Source organism: Seriola dumerili, unplaced genomic scaffold, assembly GCF_002260705.1.
Source record: "Seriola dumerili isolate Sdu_G_001 unplaced genomic scaffold, Sdu_1.0 BDQW01000003.1, whole genome shotgun sequence".
Lineage (NCBI taxonomy): Eukaryota > Metazoa > Chordata > Actinopteri > Carangiformes > Carangidae > Seriola > Seriola dumerili.
In genome coordinates this window covers 13,573,445-13,597,923 of record NW_019174258.1, presented here as the reverse complement: position 1 = coordinate 13,597,923, position 24,479 = coordinate 13,573,445, and the positions used below count along the sequence as shown (strand labels likewise).

Sequence of the window (24,479 nt, the reverse complement as noted above, 5' to 3'; positions counted from 1 at the left end):
TTGTTTTTTTTAAAGATGGCTGATATGACTTCTGTACAGGGACAACTTAGATTTTATCCTTGGACTTGTGTGATCTGGTTGAAAAAAGGATGAGTGGCCGACTCAGCAGTGAGGAGAGAGGAGATAAGAGTATTATTATCAAATGCATTAATAAGCACATGGTAAATTATGGTAGAGAGCATGTAAAATAAGGTGTATTTGCAGAAAATAATCCTATCGAAAGAGTAAAATGTACCAGCAGGAACATTTAAGAATCAGGGAAATTAAAATAATTTTTTTTAAAAAGTGAATGACATGGGGAAAAACAAGACATAAAACAGGCAACAGCAAAAATAAAATAAAACATAAGAAAGGAACAGCAGATGCACATGGACCAGGTGTCTTCTCACTGTTCCAGCCTAGTGCCACACAGCTTCCACCTGAGCAGAGGTCTAATCAGCAGGTTCATTGAAAACGCCTAAAACAATGTCAATAGTAAAGGCACAATTTATAGAAAATGCATGAATAACAGCAATGAATGGCGATGATAAAATACAATATCATAATGTAAAAGAGAAAATAGAATAAAATCTATATCAAATATAAAATATTAACATACTAAGAGCAGCCAAAGGCCTCACATGTACATCTCGAAGTTTGTCTTAAGAATCAATGGAGTCAATGGAGGTGGAACATTTGACTGAAACCTCTGGAGCTGCCACCACAAAGGTGCAATCTGCCCTTACCCATGAGCCTTGATCGTGGAATGGTAAAAAACTATTGTTCTGAGGATCTGAGAGGTCTAGAGTTGAAGGAGGGGCAGAGAAGTTCTGAAATGAACCAACAGAAGAGCCTTGAATGCAATCCTGTTTTTGACAGTTGGAAAGTGCAGAGATGCTAGTACCGATGCAATGCTGTCTTTTTTTTCGGGGGTTTTTCTGGAGTTTTGCTACACCAGTCTGCACCAGCTGCAGGCGAGACAAAGACAAGGACTGGCCAATACGCAGGTGCAGTGAGTACAGTGAATTGCAATAACCCAGCTGTGAGGAAATGAATGTGGTGGTCACGTGTTGCCATCCAGCCCCTCACATCCTGGAGGCGGTTGTGGAAGGATGTGATAGAGTTGGAGGACTTTACAGACAAAATATTTAATCAGTTTATAAAAATGCTACAGAATAAACTACTCAGCAGTATATAGTTGTTAAAAGCTCCAGTACATTTTGTAAATAATAATTTTGCACTTTTACTGATGTAACATTTTGAATGCATACACATAATTTGTTATCTCTACTTTTACTTAGTTTTAAACATCTGACTACATTTTACGAGCTATTGAATCTGTCAGTCATCTTGAGTGTGGTTCAGTCATTAGTAATTCTGGTAATGAGACTTTGATAATTAAACAGTTTGATTACTCTTGTACCCTTAGTTTATGGTGGTGATATGTAATTTTAAATTGTGAGTTATTTCAGTTGCACTGGAAAATATTTCCACCTAACAGAAGTGTATTTACTGCACATATGGTGTAATGGATCACAGGTGTTCCTTTAACTGCATCATAATACACTGACAGATGTTTATCACATTGCACAATACACAAAACTTGAAATTCTCATTCTTACATCTGCCAGTTTTGATGCTTTTGTTTTAAAGGCAAGATGGCCAACCCAGAGGTTACACTTTGTCAAGATCTACAGATTAAATTTGTAGGCTTGACAGATATCGCAACTGTTTATGATACTCAAAACAATAAAATCACAACAGCAATTATTCAATCTTTCATTGTGAGGTAAGCAACAGACATACAGCGTTCATGTTACAACTAGAAAAGTTTGAAAGTGTGTTGGCATGTTTGTGAGTGGCTAATCGGGCACCTTGCCAGATTACTTTACATTGTGTTACATCAAAAGATGACCCAGGTTCAACTTGTTTGCCGGACAACCCTGCGCCTTAGGCTTTATTTGTATAATATTTTCAGAAAAGGCTTATCAATATTTTATTTTTCTAATTAATTATAGTAATAATTATTTTTTAATTTGTAGCACAGCAGCAGCTAAAATTCTTATAATCAACAATCTGGAAAATGAGTGCTGCTTTAATAATTGTGAAACTCTGTCCATTTATTTATACCAGTTCAAAATCAAATTAAATGTTTAATATATGGAATAGTTTTTCTTCTTTTTGTTCATGGACACGGGACACATTCATCCCACTGCATGACATTTTACACAGCAGACGCTATTATTGCTCACTAGAAGTAAGGAAGTGGGAAAAGTTCAGGGTGTTTACAGCATAAACACATTTCACACACTGTGACTTTCAAAGTAAAACAAAACAGAAGAAAATTATGTGAATAAATGGACAAATAAAAAATAAATATGTGAGCAGAATTTTTAAGAAAATGTAGCCATAAACATAAATATTTTTCAGCCTGGATTTAAAAGTAGCATCAGTCAGAAAGTGTCAGACGTAAGTTTGTTACAACCATATGTAACTCAACACCCAATCACCATGTTTTATCCCAGAAGTCACAAGCCAGCGTCTGATGGCCGAGGGGGTTCACGTTGTAAAAGCAACTATCGGATGTATTTTGTGCCTTAAACCAGCGGGTAAATGAGCAGCACTATTTTAAAATCAGTTCAGTGACACAGTGAAAGCGCAACTGGAGGGCTGTGTTCAGCTTTCATTGTCTTTGTTAGAACTCTAGCAGAAGTTTTCTTCAGTGCCGTCTAACAGCCTTTTTGGGAAGACCTTAGAGGGAATCTAACTTTCTGGAAATAAAGGCATCTATGTTTTTTAAGGAAACAAATCCTTATATTTCTTACCATATTACTAAATTCATAAAGGATAGAGGTGGTGTTATTTAATCTTTTTATAGCACGTTAGCTAACTCTGTCAGGTTATCATATAACAAATTTTTTCACACTAAAAAAACATATTAAGGTACAAATGCTGAGAGTATTTAGCATTAAAGTGATGGTTCAGGTAGTGATACATACAGTAGTGGGTGTATTACCTGCAGTAGATTTCAGCTCGGTCTGCTCTCAGTTTGCAGAAACAGACAAAAGCATTGGCTCATAAGTTGAGTGACGTACTGATGTGGACAGGGTCAGCAGAAAAACCATGTTTAAGCCATTTGAAAAAAATGCTCACAAGATAAAGCCAATGTCAGTTGAGATGAGGTACACCTAATATTGAAAAGTTTTATTACCTTATCTTGCCGTTGAACAGCCCTTTACTTTGGAACTACATTTCCTCAACTGTTGAACTGTGGTTTCCTATGCACAAGCACACCATCAGCACACACTGTATGATGCCACAGATCAGCTGTTTGAGTCATAAGAGCTAAGCATAGGTGTGCTTGTGCTATCAGTTTCAGTATGCGCTTTGTTTTGAATATTTTCACCCTTTATTTTGCCGTTTCCTTTGGCACTACATTTTCTCAACCATTGAACTACAATATGTAAGCGCATTAGTGCACCTTCAGTAAGCTCTGCCTGACTCAAACAGTTGATCTGCGCTGCAATAAAGTTTCTGCCGTTGGTGCGCTTGTTTTGTAGTAATACCATAGTTCAACTGTCTCATCATTGGCCAAAACACAGTATTTGAGGCTGGCTCTGTCCACAGCGGTACGTTCTTCTGTAGCAGCGCTTCTGGCTGCTTCTCTAAACTGAGAGCGCAACGAACTGAATCTACAACATGTAACACACTGACTATGTATAAGTGCCTCACTCAACGCCACATCAAATAACCTGAACTATCCCTTTAAAGTGTACGACACACGTTCCTCTCATCATGTCCGGGGAAAGGAGTGACTTGTTGTGTTATACAGCTCAAAAGCACTCACCCTGCTGGAGCCCTTAAGTAACCATTTTTAATTCTGCTGGTGCTGAGTGTCATTACCAGCAAACACAATTTGGTGGTGATTTTTGCACATTCAGCCAGTTCTTTATTTCTTGTACTTGTACAAACAAAAGTGTTGAAGGTTTTAAGGTTGAAAGAGGGATTTGAACCTTAGGGAAATTCATATGGCACTTTAATTTATTTGGAATCATTATTGCATGAAATACAAGAGTAAGGAGAAAAATGAACGTATCTGTTTAAATGACTGACAATGCAGAAAAATAATGAAATGTGCTGTGGATAATTCCACATTGTTTAAAAGCAGATTCTGTCACCTATCCCCTGTGTGTGTGTGTCGCTTTTGTTTTATTGAACCACAACAGGAAGTGAGGCTTTTCAATGTAATACAGCAGCCAGCTATTAGTGGTGCTAACACTGAACCACACCATTTAAAAATTTAATTAGTCCCAACATGAGAAGCAGAGAGCAGCAGATACACACTCCCACTCACTTCTCTACGATTACAGCTGCACACACACACACACACACACACACACACACACACACACACACACGCACACACACACAAAGAGACAGTGCATCAGGCTTATGGTCTCAGGCTGCTGCAAGTTTGAATGAAGCATGCCTCCCTTAGATTAATTGTGGCCCACTTATTTTTAATTAAAAATTTCGTTGTGTGGTTCCACGCTGGTAACGTGGGAGTAAGTTTTAAGTAAAGTAAGTCTGTCCTTGTTCTGTCAGCGTGTTTTAATCAAGACAGCCTTACAAGATTTGGTTCAGTTAGCCAATAGACTATTCACTGGTTCTCAGGAGATGAAGGCCTGCAGGAGCAGCTTTTGTTGTTTTTTTTGTAGGAAACTGAACGTCTCTCCAGGAAGCAGCGGCGTGTGGTGACTTTTACCGAGAAGCAAGCAGGGCCGAAATAACCAGCTACGTTTACTTGCTTCTGCTGCCTCTTGACGCTCAGGAAGAAAAGAAGAAAAGCAATTTTCTTATGTGCAAGTTTAGCCTCCACGCACGTCTGCACATACGTATAATGTTGCAATATCATAACTGATCGCAGAATGGTGGAAGCTGAGTCAAAGGCAGCTTGACAAGCAGACAGCTATAGCTAGTCACCATTCAAGGATCCCAGGATTATCTTTAATGCACATGTGCAGACATCAAAAAATTGCTGCTCCTCTCTCTGATTGACAGGCCCCAGACTTTGTCAATGGGATACAGTCATGCCGATGAAAATGACAGAAATAATAGTTGCGGTGGCTCGTAGTCAAGCTAGCTTCAAGAAACAATAGCCTGTTGCAGCCACAAGATGACAGCAAATTACATCATGGATGCAAACAGACAGTATCAGATCTTTTCTGGGAGATCAGAGATATTACTTCCACTTCAGTATCGTTTTATTTTCAGCTTTAACTGGTCAAGCACCACTCCTTGTCCTGATGGCACAGCAGTGCCAGAAATAGATGCAGAATAAACTAATTTTCTTCAACTTCATTCTTGAGAAGAAGGATGCCATTGGTTTTTTTAACTCCCTTTTGTTTGGAGGAGTCCATTCATTTCTGAGCAGATACTCAGGTAACCTGAGGACATTAGCCGACAGATTGGCTGAGGACAGTGGATCCTGGCTGTCTGTCTGAGTGCTTCCTGGTGACATATCTGCATGATGATGGCCCGTCTGTATATTAGCAGGTATCATCACCAGCTTCTCATGCCTCAGACTGGCAGCTGCAAGGGCAACTGAAAGGTCTTGGGCTCCCCCTACCAGCACACGACAGAACACATCTTAATTTCCCATCACTTGCCTCATTTCCACCTTCATCAGTTATCTACAACTCTTTATCATGGGCTATGACATGGAAAATAGACAATGTGACTCCAAGTGGAGACCACACACTCAGCATTCACTCTGGGAGACTGTAATGTCCACTCAGTTGTGAACGTTTAGTTCTTTAGTTCTTTAGTCATCAGCCTCATCATTTTCTGTGAATCAGGTTACTTCCACAGTATAACTGAACACAACTTTTTCCAGTTGTTTTTAAAGTGTTTTTCTTATTCTTTGTTTTTTTTTAAATCGAAAATTTAAATTTTATTCATTGTTTCTTGCTGATTGTTCCTGTATTAAAAACGTAGTTTTCACGCAAATAAATTCATATGATTCAAGTATTTTCCCAAACAAGAAAATAGACAGAGTTATTATCGTTAAAAGCAATAAAAGGAACAGACAGCTTTGTGAATACATTATTATTTCGTTTAGTGGTGGTGGTCGTCACTGACTCAGAGTCATCTCTTCTTCATCAGTTTTATCACACAGAACCTTCACAGTATCACACTGTTATCACTGCTCAAGTCACTGACCCACATCCATTTGCCTGAACAGTGTAGTTCAGGACCTTGACCTTGTTTCTTTGTTGACTAATAAGCCCCACTGACCCACAGACCCACCCACGCAGACAGCAGCGCACAGTTTAAGTACAACTTTTATTAATACTGGAATCATCACAGTGCGTTTTGTTACATTAGCAGTGACTAAAGTTAACAAAAAAAAGGGTAAATTTTACATAAAGGAAGACAGAAAAGAAAAACCTTATCATCAGCGACAGAGGCGAAACGACCTTAGAAATGAATTCACAATAAATTAAAGAAGAAAGAGCAGAAGAGGGGACAGGAAAAAGAGAGAAAGACAAGACCACAGTGCCTGCAGGGCTACTCGGGGGGAGGGGGGGCAGAAGATCAGTTTGTACAGAAAGATAAAGCAGATGTTGACTCTGTTACAATGTTAGCCTTTGAACAAAATAGCCCCATAGAAATTATATCGACGCCTCAGTGGTGAGTTGTGGAGAGATTTCATTGTGGAGTTGAGATGTCAGCTGTAGAGGAAGAAGCAGAAGAAGAAGAAGAGAAAGAGAGCGAGCGAGCGAGAGACACTACCGCAAACTGGAGTATTGACAGTAAGACATTCAGTTTAGTTACAGTGGCAGTGGCACCAGGAGGCCACCTCTGGCCACTCTGCTCTGCATGGCTGTATGACAGGAAGTTGCGATGCATTTCATCATGATCCCTTGGAGAAACTCAGCGGACCCTCGTTTAGCTTCAGAGAATCTACCTTAGTCATGTTTGCTTCAGATGTGTGTGTGTGCGTTTGTGTGTGTGTGTGTGTGTTTGTGGCTTTTCTTCAGTATAAGACAGCAGGAAGGATTGACAGATTGTGTGTGGGAGAAGGGAGGGAGAAACAGTAGGGGTCTTAACCATGTCCTTGTGCAACACACACACACACACACACACACACACACACACACACGCACACAAAAACACATACTTACAGTCATAAACACACACATACATATTAAATGTAACCTGGGAAAATGGCTAAAGGAGTGGATTTTACATACTTCTTTTTTTCTTATGCCAATTATTTCAAATGGGTGACATTTTTTATACATTTAATTATATATATACAGTGAATTCCCAGTGTATATATATATATATGTGAAGGGAACTGAAGCTGTGAGGAGAATTGTTCCACAATACAAATAAGGCTGTTGTCCACAAAATTTCCACATAGATTTCTGATGGTGTGTTCACGCTGTGAGCAAATGCTCACAGTGGAAGTCTGCCAGTTTCCTATAAATCTGAGTAACCACGGAAACTCATCTGAATGTGCGAACAGTCAACAAGATTACTGGGTGAGTTGGCCGTGGCTGAATGTTTTATAGTCATCGACCATCGTCAGGCAGCCCGAGCTCCTGTTTTACCCTGCTTTTAATTCCATTATGTCACAACACCAAAATGACAAGTGGCTAATTGCTGTGATTCAAATCTTCCTTGATCTTCACAACATTGATGTTAAAGTCTCGACAGAATCAGCTGATCACTGAGACAGTAAACTGAGTTTTTACAGGCTTAACAAGAATGTTATACAAGATATGGATCTGGAAAGATGAAATCTTCATCATAGACTCCATAGAAACCTTATTAAAAACTCTTACTTTTATAGTGTGCACCAGATCTCATTTTTCCAGATACTGTATAACTTTTCCTACCTGTTGAGGCCCAGGGGCTGGTTGCACAAAACACCTTAAGTTAAGATTTTCCTTACAGTCTGACTTAAGCTATCCTTGAAATAAAAACAGTTGCAGTTTTTATTTTAAATAAAAAATGTTAAATTACGTATTCAAGGTTTTTTCCTTATCTTACTCTTATAATTAATTAATCATTTAAAGTCACAAAAGACCTTAGCAATCAAGCTACCTCAAGTTACCTCTGAATCTATCTTAACTGCAATATGACCAAGTTTATGGCAATAAATGAAGAAAATGAACCTTTAAGAGTTTCTGTACAACACCCATGAGTAATTCTAAGGAGAAATTAAACCTTAAGTGTCATACTTAAGCAGAAAACTTAAGGTTTTTTGTGCAACTGGACCCACCTAGTCCACAAAGCCATGATATTGATTTATTAATTCCAGAGCAATGCCAAAATTTAGTGCTGAGAGCGCATCCCCTAGGCAGGCAAGAGAATCAAAAACTGTTTACCAGCCGATTTTTTTGTGATGGCAGTGTGGGTAAAACGGCCCAGTGCATGTTGAATTACTGCTCGCTCTTGCATCTTGTAGGTTCCTTTGATAGAAGCTCACCAAGCAACCATCAAAGTAATATCAGACATCTGTGAGTTTAAGCCAAAAAAGATGTCTTAAAAAGCTTGATCAAAATTAATTAAAGTGTAATCTAGCACTCTGAGATGGAGCATCAGACGTTCAGACACTTCCTTTGAAACCAGCTCATCTTACTGGTAAAGACGGGAGAGGTTTACCCTAGCTAACGCTTCCAACCCTTGAACAGCACACCCTGGACCCATAATGGTACCTCCCGTTAGCCATTACCACACACGCCCACATGTGAAGTGTTGCACACGTGCATACCAACATACAATATAGAGACACACATGGGAAGAGGGGAGGGGAGGGAAGAGTGTTAAGGGGAGAGGGATAGAGAGAGAGGAACAGAGCTGAGCTCATATTCACTGTAGACTGTGGTGAAAATAAAGACTTCATCACAATTATTTTTCATTAGCGTTGATGAGCTGTGAGGCACAGAGAGACAGAGTGCAACCATTGAGACTCTCATCGTGACAAGCAGTTTTCTAACTTGTCAGCTAGACAGCATCCCTGGGTGTGGCAATCAGTGGATGAAGGTTGAGGGGCGTTGTGAGAAAAGAAAGAGCAAGATACTAAAGAGTAAAAAGAAGAGAGGGACACACAGGTGTAAAAAAAAAAAAAGTCCTTTTTCCATACTCGTTGGTCAGAGACATGAGTGTTGAAATTCAAATTCCATACTTGGTTAATTGTCAGTTTTCACACACCTCCAGGCTTTTCAGACAATGTTACTGTTGAGTGTTTATGTCTCAATCCTACTATGGTCTGACCATCTCATAAAACTAATCATTAAATTTTCATTAAAGGAGTAGCTCGACATTTTGGAAAATTTGGTTTTTCAGCCAGATTTATTTGTTTACTTTCTTCCTAAAATCTTGTAACTGTGGGGAAGCCACACAACAGCAGCAGGAAGTCCAGGAAATTGGTGTGCCCAGCCAAGAAATAGTCCAGAACATTACCCTCCATGAAAAGAGAACACTGCAGTTTCTAAACAAACAAGATATAGAGGGTTAATTAGAGACACTGGTGGATTCTTTAAAGGTCCCATATTGTATGAAGTGAGATTTCCATGTCTTTTATATAATGATATATTATAAAGCAGGTCTAGGTTCAATATTAATACTGTGAAAGTATCAAAGCGCTCAGTCCACAGAAAAATGCACACAGCCTGTATTCAGAAACTGAGCCTTAAAACCAGCCGTCAAGACTTCTGTAACATTGTGATGTCACAACAAAGCAGTCACTGCTCTCAGCCATCCTCCAGAGTGAAGCCTGAGAGAGGAGATGTAAAACTACATTGAGATGATTTTCTTCTTATGGATATCAACACTTCAAATAAAAGACAGGAAAAGTGTAGAATATGGGACCTTTAACTTTGGGTTTCCCTGTGCTTTCAGTTTTTATGCTAAGCCAAGCTCACCATCTGCTGGCTGGAGCTTCAGGTGGTATCAACATTTTCATCTAAGTCTCAGCAAGAGACAGAGAATGGTTCCCAAAATGTCAAACAATTCCTTTAACATTGAACAAGCTGACATAAATTATATGTACATACTCAGTACTCAACAGCAATATAGTCTGAGGGACAAGTTGTATGTGTAGAAAGAAAGCATTTTCTGAAGTCATTATTTCAGATTCTAATGAAGTATGCATACTGTTAGATGAAAGAAATGTACCATGTTCCATGTTTGTATTTATCTAGATGTTGTCTAGCTCACACACTGGCTAATAGCTAAAGAAATCATAGCATATTTTCAACATTTTAACTCAATTAAATTATGAAATTAATGTCAAAAGGTTACCTTTTGCAGTGCTTGTTCCATTTAGACATGCTGTAGTTCGGACTATGTAGTTCAGTTGAAGGGATTGTTTTTTGTGTCTATCCTATAGTGTGTATTTGTGTGTGTTTGTGTGTACGCACGCATGCCTGCACGCATGTATTTATGTCTGTGTGTGTGTTCCTACAGAATGTCACTGTAGTTCCCACTCTGCCCACATGCCGGTAGGCCTACTTCTACCCACTTATACATACACTCATAAAAATGGGCATATTGACACATCTGTAGCAGAATAGTTATTTCAGCTTGTTCAGACAGTTAGTTCAGTACACAGTTAATTCAGCATGTTAAAAAAAAGACATTATTGTTTAGTTAGATAACCTTTGTGCTGTTAATTGGGCAGTTTAAAGGAAAATAGCACTGTTGTATCTTACTCTCTCACCTCACACTCATCCTACATCCAGTCATCCTGTTGCATGACAGGAGCATGTGCAGTTAGATCTGACTGTCTTGACCTCTCAGTCAATGTGAAGACCCTACATTGTCCTGAGTTATTATCCATCATTTGGAATTAAGCAGCGCGTCTGTTCTGCAGGGCATTTTAAACCCTTTATTCAAGCAATAACTTACTGTAGATCACTGGCAGTGAGTTCAGTTGGTTCAGTTTGCACTGGAATTCATAAACGCACAGCAGATAAACATTCAGACTAGTGGAGTCGGCTCTAGCAGTGTCCTTGGATGCAGTAAACGGTTTCAAAACTCCAAATCATACCATTAGAGCCATGCAATATGAAATCCCTTACAGATGGGGGAACACAAGTATCCTAGAGTGGACAAAACAGTGGTATTTTCCTTTAACACACCCACACTGGAACATCATTGTGAATGTACGTACATGCACACTAACCCCTGTATTGCTTTCCTGCTGTTTAGACGGGAAACTTCATTCAGTTGTACAAGAACAAAATTCGGACATTGCAACATTTCAAGCAAGTCACACATGTACAGTTTGATATCACCCTTCAGCTTGTAGTACATTCAGCATACATACGTATATTCATGTACAGTGTGACCTCAACAGGCGGTCTTATACTAAAACACTGAACATTTTCTCACCCGACCATTTTTTCTTTTGGGGGGATGAAGTCCAAGCCCGCTGTTCTTCCCTTCCACCCCCTCACCCAGTCAGATTCACCTGGTACAACACACAGCATCCGCATGTGGCAACACACATACAGTAGTTCCCCCCAGACAAAAAATAATAATAAAATAAAATAAAAAAAATCCCCTTGCTGAAGCACTGTTTAAAAAAAAAAAAAAAAAAAAAGTGCTCACAGAGGGTGAAAATGTTTACAAAATGCTAACATTCTCCTCTCTGTCTCTTTAAATTAAATCCTCCTAATTTTTCTTCTTAAACAGTCATAAACATATATGTCTAAAACAGTGCTCTATTCAGCAAGAAATAAATAAGTCCACGAAAAGAGCATGAAAGAGCGCTGATGTCACCAGCTGTGTCCAGGCCACTGCTAGAAGCGCGTACAGACATGTTGATGAAGAGTTCACTAGCCTACAGTTCAACAGCCAAACAAAGACACACTCACTCTCGGCCCACACATCCTGCATCCATATGTTACACAGTAGTAGTTTGTGTTACAACTGGAGTTTTTTCTTCTTTTTTTTTGACGTTAATTAAAAGTAAGACTAAATATTCAAATGGTACTAGAGAATGAAATAAAAAATAAAACTGAATAGTCCATGTAATATTTTCTAACAAACCTTTATACCAAATCTGTGCGTCTGATTCTCGATTACAGGTACAGCACATACAGTACACACTGTATGAACAGGCAGTGAAATGCTCATTCCACACATCTTTTCCTCTCTCTGTCAGCTTCAAACGTCTAATTTAAACCACTCTGCTTCTTTGTCATCAATGGATGCATCAAGCGGGCTTGACCTTTTCTTAATAATCCATAAGTAATCCTTTCATACTGCCATGTCCTGAGCCAAACTGGGTTATTTGCACTGAACTTATCAGAACCGTACAGTGGTAGCCTGGTGAATTTTTTCAAACTTGGTAACTGGAACTACGTTCATTAAATGCTGGTATAAATGTGCTTACGTTTCAGGTGACACCAGTCTTTAGCAAACCAGTAATGAAAAATGTAATCAACTCCTCTTCAACAATTACAGAACAGCTGTATGGTAGTTAGCTACATTACTTTTGACTTCACTTCCAGCACTCAGCCTAGTTTCATCAAAGGTGCCTTTGAACAGCTTCAAAGCCTCCACAGCCACAAATCACATCTTCTGTATTCAGCGTATGTGAAACTACAAAACAAGACCATCAATGGCTAACGTTAGCTTAGCCCCGCTGGCAGCACTACAGAGAAGTCCCTTCCCCATTTGATGGCTTCGGCTAAAGGCGAAGCTACTAGTTGCAAACTGGCAGCTAAGAAAACACAACAAATGAATACTGTAAGACAACTGTGGAGCTACCGGAAGACACATTTACTTCTACTCTTCTGGCAAAAGCAAACCACCTCCCCACACTTCCTGCCCCTGCATCAGGCTAATGCATCCAGCTGCAGTCTGTCCTCTTACCCACAGGGAGGACATTGATAGCAATTCTCCATCAAACTCTCGCTGAGACAGCAAACAATTTAACACCCTAATTGTTTATTAGTAATTGTAATGTAATGTCAGAATTTCAAATTGTAATTTTAGCTACTGATCACACTTTTGCTAAGTAATTTGATGTTATACAACACTATTAGCAACTAACTGTATGCATTCTCTTCATGTGTTTCATAATCTTTTGCCTCCCATTGCAACATTAGGCTAGTGTAGCTATAGTCCTCTGCAATTTGTTTTTTGATTAGCCTAATATCCTTTTAAATGTAACACAAGATTGCTGTAGGCTATTTCATTTTGTGCAGGGAGGAGGTTTTAACTAGAGTGACTTGTTCAGCGATGTTCAAGGCTTATCTTTACTTTCTAACAATGCAAATCTGTGGTGCTGATATGTATTTGCACATGAGCATGAGTGAAGTGTACTTTCTAACATAGGGCATTTTGTACATTGGAAATACAGTCCCACTGTGTTCAATTTCAAAAACTCCAGAGAACATTCACGCCACTCAAATAGCCCATATATCCAATGAACATAATCTACATGAGAAAGTCAGATAGTTGATGTGTTTGAGTGTCAATGAACAATTACAAATAAACATATTTTGTGACTTTTTGTATGTCTGTAAATTCTAGCCATGTTTATGGTTTTGGATTTATTTGTCCAGGTTTTGAGATTTCTGCCTCCACATCAGTACAACGCAGGTGAACTGAATTTCATTTGTTGTGCTCACAGTATTAAAAAATGTCATTTATAAAATTCAACAGTAATTTGTCTTTCTGAGATGGTGTCCTTGTAGCTCTAAGTAATTCATAGCATGTGCTGTCAACATTTTTTGAGATAGAACTTCCACAGTAAAGGTATGGACATCATTGTCTCTGAGCAGACAAGTAGCTGTTGATTTTTAAAAAATATGATTTTGCAGTGCTGTCAGCACCACAAACAAAATGACCTCCGCCTCCATTATTATAGGATGGAGGCAGACATGTCAGAGATAGATATCTCAACCTGGATAAATAACATATGCAAGGTTAATGAGAATATGTTTCTTCATCTCATTTGGGTGAACCAAGCCTTTAAAGCCTATTTCCAAAAGTAGTCTGACCTACTGTATATGTGCAGTGTATTATTTGCATTGTATGTTCAGTCCTTCAGATACCAGTGCAGCCACATCATAAAAACCTTCAGCCCTATTCAGTCCACAGCAGGCGATGGCTTGTAGTACCCTGAAGGGCCCTGACATCAAATCCATTTTTAGATAAATATTTTTGCTCTACTTTCTTATCCCATCTCTCATTTGACCAATCACTCCAATTCCACAAGTCTTTATCACTTCCTCTTTCTCCTTCCCAGTCTTCCTCTTCATCTTCTGCAAATCAAATAATATCCTCAGGACAGTGTCTTATTGGCAACCTTCTCTCTCACTTTCACTCTTCCTATCAGACAGTATGACTAGAGCAACACCTAGTGGCTATTGTACATACTCTACCACCTCTCAAAGTGCTTACAGTTTTCCTTTTTTTTTTTTTTTTTTTCAACATTTTTGTAATCAGTTTCCTCCCCCAGACAGAGACAGGGACAGAGAGAGAGAGAGAGAGAGAGAGAGAGAGAGAGAGACGCCAAAATCGGCTAGGCATGAATTCACAGTCGATGTAATTTAGCATTCCTGATGATTGCCTGAATGTGACAAAGGAGAATCCACAATACTCCCATCGATCCTCATTTTTCGAAACAAGAAAATAAAACACATTTATTGCTCCATTTCTGATTTAACATTTTCTCTCTGGTTCTAGAAAATATATATGAATATATCTATACGCCTGGATTACTTATCGTAACTTCTCGTACAGTGGCAACAAGGTAAATGACGTCACGATATAAACAAGAAAATACACACACAACACACAGGAGAAAAGCCCTGCCCTGATTGGGCAACCAGCTGTCCTGCAGCAGAGCTCTACCAACCCCCCCTCGCACGCGCGCACGCTTGCACACACACACACACACACACACACACACACACACACACACACAATCAACCACATCTGCATACACGCTCAAATTTCACATTTGCATACATGCATACAAATGAATGCACACACACACTACACAGAGAGAGAGAGAGAGAGAGAGAGAGAGAGAGAGAGAGGGGAAGGGAGGCATTAGCACGGTTCAATGCCAACAGTATTTTTTTTAAAGACTCTTTTATATTAGGATGAGCCAGAGGACTCCTCTGGCTTGTTAGCTCCCCGTGCTAATACCAAAAGTTTCAGTTCAGTGGGCTAATAAGTACAGTGTGCTGTTGCTGAGACAGGTTCAAATCCAGCTGGTCACATGGCACTCTGACCCCCCCCCCCCCCCCCTACCACATCCCTTACCCCGCACCACCCCCCAAACCAGGATGTCCCGCGCCCTTTTTCAGCCGGGGTCCCGCCTTCAGTCGTGCTGTCTTTCATCTGGGATTAGATGGTCGGGTTAGTTGGAGAAGAAGATGAGGGGGGAAGTGTAAGTTGGCAAACAGAACAGAACCCAGTCATTCGCTCTTTCTTTGCCTCTTTTTCAATCCTATATGTTTTTTCCTGCAAGTCTTTCCGTCCCTGGGTGAGGGTGTAGAGAAGACAAACATGCGTCCAACACACACTAGTTATAGTGGCCTGCTAGGAGCCTGTCAATATTCAGTATTTAACTTTTAATCGTCAGCATGGATTAACATTATTAATGTTATTATTATCATAATATCATATATCATTTACTCTAATGGTGTCTTTAAATTTATTTTTTGTGTATGTTTTTGTTTTCATTCATCTTCTTTTATATTATAGCTTTCCCTACATGGTTAAGTTTTTGTGTATGTACTAGGTGGTTGGGTTGCACCACACCAACACCTGACTCCCTATTGGCTGACAAGTATCATCTTCTTCCTGCTTCTCCTCCAATCACAAGATGCGTGGCGCAGAGCGGTCATTGGAGACGGTCTTGCGAAGGCGGACTCCTCTCCTGATAGTGGTCAGCATATCGCCGGACCCCTCTGCTTCCTCTGTCCCTGTCTGAGAGTCGGTGGGGCCAGTTGGAGGCGGGGCCGGGTCATCGGGGAGGGCGGGGAAAGGAAACTGGCCCTCTCCGAGGGCATGTGCGCTGGCTACCAACTCGCCGATCTTCTCCACTAGGCTGTGCCGATTGGCCGCGATCATCTGATCCTCCTCTGATCCGGCCCCTGAACCTGTTCCTAGTGCAAGGCCCCCGTGCTGCTGGGCGTAGACCTCTAATGCCGCCCCTGATCCCCAGGCGGTGTTAGGCAGGCTGAGGCGCTTGGGTGACGCCTTGACATAATCAAGCGCACCCTGTGCGTCCTCGACTCCAGTGAAGAACACGCACTCCTCACTGCCTACACGCACAGGCACGCCACCTGAATGTCCTCCACCTGCGTACCCACCACCACCCGCCCCAGGTGAGTGTGAGTCTCCGGGAACAGTGGGTGTCTTCACAGGCACAATGGGTGGTCGGATGGGGATCGGACCCGCATTGGACAGTGTGCGCCTCACACCTGGTTTGGTAGATGGGGTTCGCCGGATGGTGGCAGTGCCTGGAGTCCCTGCTCCGCCTCCACCAGCTCCACCAGGTTGTCCTGGTATCCCATGGGCACCGGGACCGAGAACACCACTGGGTAGACCAGCTGTACTGGCTGGCCTCTTGGTCTGGATCATGCGCCGGTAGTTCTGGGCGATGTTGGAGTGGCGAGGAATCGTGGAGGACTTGTCAAACTCTGTCTGTCCGTCTGGACCTTCAGCATCACCGTTCACTGAGTAGCAGTCATAATCTGAACCTAATGAAGGCAGAGAAGGAGATGATCATGAATTTTTTAAGTGACGAAGAGAATTCCCATCATAAAAGAAAACACAGGGATAGCCAGATTATTTGGGAAGGGTGGCACTTTTATACAGGAAGACATTTAATGTTATTCAGTTTCATTTATAATATTGTAATTTCCTGGCTGCTATCAAAGAGAGTGTCAAATTACTCCTGCCATATGATGTACCTGCTGCGTGGATAATTCACTTTGTTTGATTTTAATACTACACTCTAAAGTTGCGGGTCCTAGTGAAAATGATGGATTCTGCAGAGCTTGTAAATATTGATATATTTTAAAAATTCATAATCCCATCCCATCACAGGTTGGCTTTTCTGAAATTTTATAAAAAAAATAAATAAATTAAAAAAAAGATGATGAATGTGGCCAGAGGAAATGTAATAAATATGGCCTGAAGAAGATTAAAAGCTGCTGTAGAGCGGAGCAGATTAGTCACCTTGTGAGGGGATTGTGTCCTCGGAGCAGGATGGGGTCGTGGTCTCGGTGCTGTATCCACTGGAGTACTGCAGAGAGTCTCTGCTGCTCTTCTGCTGCTCCATACTCAGTCCTCTGGTGAGCACCATGGCAAGGTCACTGGCTGCTGGTGAAACCTCCTCTCCATGCTGAGGATGAACAGAGAGGCCACGTTGGAAGGATGTTTAATCAGTCATTTGTTCAATGACTAAATTTGAATGAATTTATACATTTACATTGTCTTGATTACAAGTGGGATTTGTTCCAGTAACTCCCATTACCAGCATCACACTGCTGAGTTAACCAGCAGTAGGGTGTTTCAACATGTTGTAGAAACTTCATTCATTTTTCTGATACATGAATATGATCTATTTAATGATCATTTTATTATAATTTGTATTTTTGTTGCAATGATGTGAGAATGTGTTGGCTAATAATGGAAACCAGAAGAAACATAAGTAAACAAGTAAAATGTTGTCCATCACTCCAAAACTAAAATCTGGCCTCTATCACAGAATTAATTTTCTCCATAGTGGTTGGTTCACTTGCTGCTATTATAGTCTCCTTTTCAAATGAAAACAAAGTGGTAAAAAACTAAATCCTCTCAAGCCTAAAACCTCTGTGTGTGGGTTGTTCGTTAAGGCTAATCTCTCTTTTTTTCCCTGAAAAATGTCCACTGAGTGTAGCAGATACCAGAAGCGCTCTGGTTTGTATTAATTTATTGACATAGTATTATTCGGCAGATCAAAATTATAAGATTTTAAGATTATCAAACTTATTGTGCAGTAATTGGATGATATATTGCTGTTGTAGCTAATAAACTGAAGTAATTGCTTGGCTTCTTATAGGCTGAACTTTATATATTTATGCACACACTCTCACAGTATTGCAAATTTACGTAACTGTATTTCTCTTACACCTCCAACCTGCTTGTAAGCATCAAAAAGTATTACCTTTGCAGCAATAGTAGCCGGGGTCATCCTGGATCTCTGCCCGTCATCGGGGTGTGATGGCCCGGCGTACCCCTGGGAGCCCGGCGATGCCTCGTTCTCCCTCAGCCTGTCGAGAGGTTCCTTTCTCCTCTGGACTGCTGCTGCAGCCACCGGCTGCTCATACTGACCTGCTTTGGACCAATCCTGAAGAGGTGAGTGGAATTAATAAACAGGAAGTAGCAGGTAGCGTTAACATGAGAGACTTGTCCATTATCCAGCAGTTTGAAGCCCTTCATCTGAGTGCAGAGAGAGGGAGCCTTTGTGGGTGGATTGTGTCTGGGTGTTCAGAGGAGTGTGTGTGTGTGTGTGTGTGGGCGGGTGTATGTGGGTAGGGGGCTTTTGGAGCGTTTGAATGTGTTTACGTTGATGAGTTCGATTGGTTTTGATTCTCCAGTCGATTGCAAAACCAGCGAGTGAGACAGGGGGAGGCCAAAACAATATGCATGCACACACAGCAGATGGGTATGAATACTTTAAGGAAGCAAAGCAATGTGGTTATGAATGAGTTAATCGGGTGATGGAAATGTAAAGGAAAATGAACCATATACGCTTTAACTGAAAGATATTGAACAGAAACAGAAGAAAAAGGTGCAACTGAGGAAATGGAAGAGAATGGAGAACAAACCTTCCAGATAGGAACCTTTGATGTGGGAGAGGAGGAGCTGGATCCGGGGGGGCGGATATAGGGTGGGGACGCAGGAACAGGAAGAATGACAGAGAGAGGCCTGGTGGAGCCAGAGTGAGAGAGAGCGGGGCGGAAGGTAGCGAAGGACGAGCCAAACTGCGGGACGAGAGACATAGTCATGTCATCAGAGAGAGAGGAAAAGACACTGATGTGGACTAAGAGGAAGAGAGAGAGAGAGAGAGAGAGAGAGAGAGAGGCAGCCAGCTGTGGTTGGAGACCACTGGAATTAAAGCAACACACCTACAGTAGACACACACACCAAGTCCTCAGGGTGAAACAGATCAGCAGGAGGTTCGACAACAGAAAATACACAATTAGTCACTGCTGTCCATGCATCACAATGACTCTATATGCAAACTAAGTCTAAGTTAGTCTGAGAACTACATCCTAGAAAGCCTGAATTTCACAGCCTCACTAAGTTTATATTAGAAAGGTCATGGGATTGGTTAAAGCAGCCCAAAGCATGCATTTAAAATTCAGATGCATTTGATTTTATGGTTATTCCTTCAGTGCAGTAATTCTGCATCATTGTAGCACAGAATTTAGCCAATGGCAACTTTTTTTCTCTGATAACCTAATAATGGGTTCTTTACCGCTCCCTGAGGCTGGAGCACAGACCCAGTGCAACTACACTTGGCTACAGTCATAGTGAGTGTTTGTTTCCCCATTAGCCACAAGGAGCAGCAATGAGCCCATTCCACATTAGAAAAACAAATGGATTGGCCATATGAAGGTGAGATTATGTTTTATCATCACAGTATTTTTGCTTGTTGGTGGGAAACATTCAGTAACACTGCACAGCGTCATGTTGTTCCAGTTACTGGTAACTCTGATCCAGCTGTCGCACTGGTTACTCAGTGTTGTTTAATGTGGACACAGAGAGACGACAGAGACGCAGAGATGTAAAGGGGAGAGAAGTTTTATGACTTTGCATGACTGTTATGCAACAGTTTTCATCAAAGCAAACAGCGAATGTGGGGGCATCTACATTGACAATGACTATCGCTCAAATTAGGGATGAATCACCCACTTACAGCCGTCAGACGGCTGGAAAGCGCGTTAATCAACTGACATAGAAAGGTAGTTATATATGCAAGCTGCTGTGGATGACAGATGCTGCTTAAAATCAAATATGGATATTTACTTTGCCTAAGCAGCATCACTGATTCTGCAAAAAAGAGAGCTCAACGCACTGCAACTTAAGAAAAAACACATGCAAATAGACAAAACACAAACAAATTCAGAAAATATCTTCATCAGTTTGACAACACATGTGCTGCAAATACACACAGCACAACCAAATAGAGAGATGCACTGCAAGTACCACAGACAACAAGGGAAACGTTTCCAGGGGTGGCAAAAAAGTGATGAACTCTGCACGTGTTGTTAAATGCTTTTAACTTCAAAAGTCACAAAGGATTGAACAAGCGCCCAGCCAGGTTCATCACTTTTTTGTGTCCCCTGGAAATAGTTCTGTTGTCGTCTGTGCTGCTTGCACCACTTTTCTGAATTCGGTTATGTTGTATAAATTTGCAAATGTTTTCTGAAGTTGCAGAGTGTTGCAGCTGTCAGGGCCACCGTAATTCACTGCTGGAGAGCCTATTTAGGAGAGTTTGTCTTACCATCCAGAAGTCAAAGTCTGCCAATGTTTTCAAAAGTTCATAGATTCTTCAAACTTCTGGTACTTTGATGAATGTCACTTATCATCTTTTAAACTGTTGCATTATTCTGCTCTGTAATGACTTTATACCACCACAACCATTTTGACAATAGATAACCTTCACCACACATGAAGTTTTATTTCTGTTCATCACAGCCACCATTAAACAAAATGAAAAAAAAAAGAAATATTATATATTTAGTATTTAAGCTTTTATATCTGCAACCTGTTTTAATTGATTTCCAGAACTAAAAGAGAACAGTTTTGCATAGATGAGCAAACTTGCTGTCAAACAGATGGCAGCTTCTTCTGATTCTGTATATTAGAGTCCAGACTTTCTGTGGACAGGGTAAGAGTACTTACAGTGGTGGGGGAGCTGCATTCACTGACTGACTGGCATGTTTCTGAGGCCTCTGATGACGCTGAGCTGGATGACTTCTACAGCAAAAAATACAGAGAGTAAAACAACATTGTGTTTAGTGATTTGTCCATACTGATCAAGAGTGAATCCATATGTTCACATGAACACTTTCACTTTGAATTTGCGTGTGTACATACGTGTGTGTAAGGCATTTGTACCTGGCTAGTGATGTCCGAGGGCATGGGTGAAGGAGGCTTGGAGTAGATATTGGCATCCTGGGACACAAAGCCTGAATCGTGGGAGGAGACGCTGCTGAGTCGGTGTGCGGCGATGCCTCCCGGTGGCGGAGGCTGGTGCGGCAGGCTGCTGCGGTACCGATAGGAGGAGGAGGAGGAGGAGGAAGTGGGTGAGTGGGGTTGGGAACCTCCACCACCACCGCCACCACCAATACCACCACTCCCGCCTCCTCCTGACGAACGGGAGGCACTACTGTGGGCGCTGTTGACGCTGCTGCAGGGGGGGGGGAGGGAGCAGGGGGTGGTGGGGTTGAGATGGACAAGGGAGGGGCGGATTGTTGGAGGGTGAGGAGTGTGGACGGTAGGAATGATAGGCAAATGGGTTGCCAAAAGTGGAGTAAGGACATGTGGTTTAGGGGAGAGAGTAGAATGATCTAACAGGAATGGGTTCATGAGGAATGGTTCGATATTCAGGAAGAGGAAGTTGAAACGTTTGTAAGTAATGAGGGTTTGGTTGGGTGATAGAAGTTGATGTTGAAGGATCTGGAGGAAGTTGTGATCGTTTTATACGTGATGAATTGACGTTAGTCCAGAAGTAGATTTCAACATTCAACGTTGTTGTTGACTACAGTTTTTAGTGACACATCATTTCCACTCATTTAAAAATGAAGAGGAACAGGTACCAACTACCGCAGGAAGAGAAATGAGGGCAAGTCACGGTGTGACATAAACAGGATACGTAAACAGAAGAGAGACAGAGAGGAAAGAAGAGACGAGTACTAGAGTATATGATCTTGTGGTGGAGGAAAGGGCGAGGTAGGGGGGCGGTAGACAGAGAGTGTGTCAAGTTGATGTAGATCCAAGGCACACACACACAAACACAACTCATCTATAACACTGTGTGAACTTGCATGCTGTTATGGTTTAGAAGGGCACATGCTACTACATGCAAATAGCTGACACAATAGTACAACATCACGGTGATTTTTGTCAGACAAAGAAACCAATGAAAAAAACACTTTTACACTTACAGAGTATAATTGTCTGTTATAGGATTGTTGTTGAAGTATTAATTTATTATTCAAAGTTCCTGACTGGTATGGATATGTGCAGTTAATAGATCTCGTATTTTTACACTTTTTAAAAGAAGATATATTTTGTGTTTTAATGAACAAAACGATACTCATGTTGTTTTGCATCTTCCTCTCCCCTCACCAACACAGGCTTCTCTTTTGGAGCTCAGTAGACAACAGGTCAGCCAGAGAGAGAGGCTCCTGATTTCTCTCTGATCTAGACTGTGTTCTGAGTGAGCTCAATAAAAATACAAGCGATTTTCAGGTAAACACTCAGAGAAATCAATGAATCTCTGCAAGGTTGGATGCGTGGGTCCAGCGTGGGCACGGCTTTGGGCGCCATGACTAGGCGCTCGCCGTCGGCTACTTTTTTGACATCACAACAAGTTACAGAAATCATGATGGTTCTTTAAGGCTCAGGTTTCTGAATACAGGCTGTAGTGCATTTTCTGTCGACTCCGACCGCCTTTGAGATACCTTTTACAGTATTTAATAAATTAAACCTTCAGTCTTGCTTTTTAATCCAAGAAACATGGACATCTAACCTTTCACCACAATATGGGACCTTCAGGGTGAAGTCTGTACACACTCGGCAAACTAGATTGCCATTCACTATTGGCCTCCATCACAACTCTGCTGACCCCTTGTTTCCCCACGCTTCCTCCCCCAACCCCACCTCACACACTAACAAAGGGAGTTGTGTTGAGATACAAAGAAGACATTGTACACTGCTTCACTTTTATACACATATGGACCTTTAAGGAAAGTCAGAGGGACTCGGAACAAATGCCCTTCTATTCTTTTCTAGCATTGAACCGCTGAGTATTCCAGGTATTCTATATCTTATATCGTATGCCTCCATCAAATTTCCTCACACACCACTATTCACTTTTGTCTTCTCAATTTCAGCCTCCTTATATCAAAAAAAAAAAAACACACTCCATAGCCATCTACTAGTTTCTCTGCTGTAAGGCTGTGGGTCATTTATGTTGGATCCATTCTAAACTGAAGATGATTGGAACAAATCAGTATATGGACTGACACGGACAGATTTTTAGACTATACTGACAGTCGACAGTGGAGACACAGCCCTCTTGTCTGATATCGTTGCAAGAACACAGCATACATTGTCCTTTGTTATCTGTGTGTACGTGTGTTATTTGTGTTGATGCAACCTGCCACATGGCTGCTCTTGCGTGAGCCGGAGCTGCTTGGAGATGAAAGGAGGTGGTCCTGATAGAATTACCCATGGCTGTAGTCTGAGCCCTTTCAGTATCCTTATCACTGAGAGAGAAATGTCGGAATGATTAAGAGACTGTTGTTATTGCTTCTTTATAGTATCACTGTATGCCCATAAACGTTGAATAATTCTTGCTTCTCCAGACGACAATCCTCTCGTTTATCCTCTTATAATGGCAGTAACACGTGAATCACTCATTTACCAGGTCACAATAGATTACAGTTAATAGTGTCCAATTACCTATGTAATAAAAATAAATACACTGTCAATCATTTCATGGAAAGAGGCAAAAAATATTTTGTTCCAACTTATGAGCAACAGTGTATGTGTTCTGCACATGTTGTGGCTGTCCGCTGTTTCGCACCTGTTCACCGTTGGACAGGGGGCATGTTGTAGGAGTCGGTTGTCAGCACACGTGAGGTCATCAATATGCACTGGAGTGAGTGATATCTCTGTCCAGCATGCATCTTCCGTTCAAAAAAATACACTGTAGAACACAATATCAACAATTCCTATCAGATTAATTTTCTTTGATCTCTTCAAATACCACTCATACAGTGGCTCACTACAGGATAGTCATGCTGTCAACCGCTCTAATCAGCATCAAGTACATGTACGCTGGGACATGCCAAATCAAGGACTAAGATCTAAAAATTCTTTTTTATATGTTATTGTTTCTCTTTTGGTGCCATCAGACGAGGGAGACAGTTACCCCAGTAGTGTGATTAACAAAGAAAACTTATGCCCGGACTCTTTGTGGTCTATGTTCCTGGTATATCTTACTTTGCGGACATCACTACGTGCGTTCTGTGCGTACCACTATCGGCTGGGCTAGTCTGTATGTGATGCCTCTGTAGATTCCAACATCTCCGCATCTGATCATTGTTCGTAGGTTGCGCTCATTTACTCTAGGCTTCAGTCAATGATGATGATACGTCGACATTCTTGTAACATGTTGAGACGACACATACTCGCCTTTTTGTATTCTGGTCACAAAATCTTTTCAA

At 41.1% G+C, this 24,479-nt stretch overlaps 1 protein-coding gene across 3 annotated transcripts in view; it reads right to left on the bottom strand.

The window, feature by feature from the left end:
• Positions 1-15,691: 15,691 nt before the first annotated feature.
• LOC111219767 (MTSS1-like protein) overlaps positions 15,692-24,479 on the bottom strand; it is a 69,924-nt gene continuing 61,136 nt past the window's right edge. For 2 of the 3 annotated variants that reach the window (XM_022742542.1, XM_022742561.1), the window contains 5 exons: positions 21,142-21,433; positions 20,926-21,000; positions 18,179-18,361; positions 17,209-17,374; positions 15,692-16,727 (listed from right to left, as the gene is read on the bottom strand). In XM_022742542.1, the coding sequence (XP_022598263.1) occupies positions 15,841-16,727; positions 17,209-17,374; positions 18,179-18,361; positions 20,926-21,000; positions 21,142-21,433 (1,603 nt within the window). In that variant the 3' untranslated portion in view covers positions 15,692-15,840. The remainder of the gene's footprint in view (positions 16,728-17,208; positions 17,375-18,178; positions 18,362-20,925; positions 21,001-21,141; positions 21,434-24,479) is intronic. The other variant, XM_022742551.1, reaches the window with a different exon arrangement.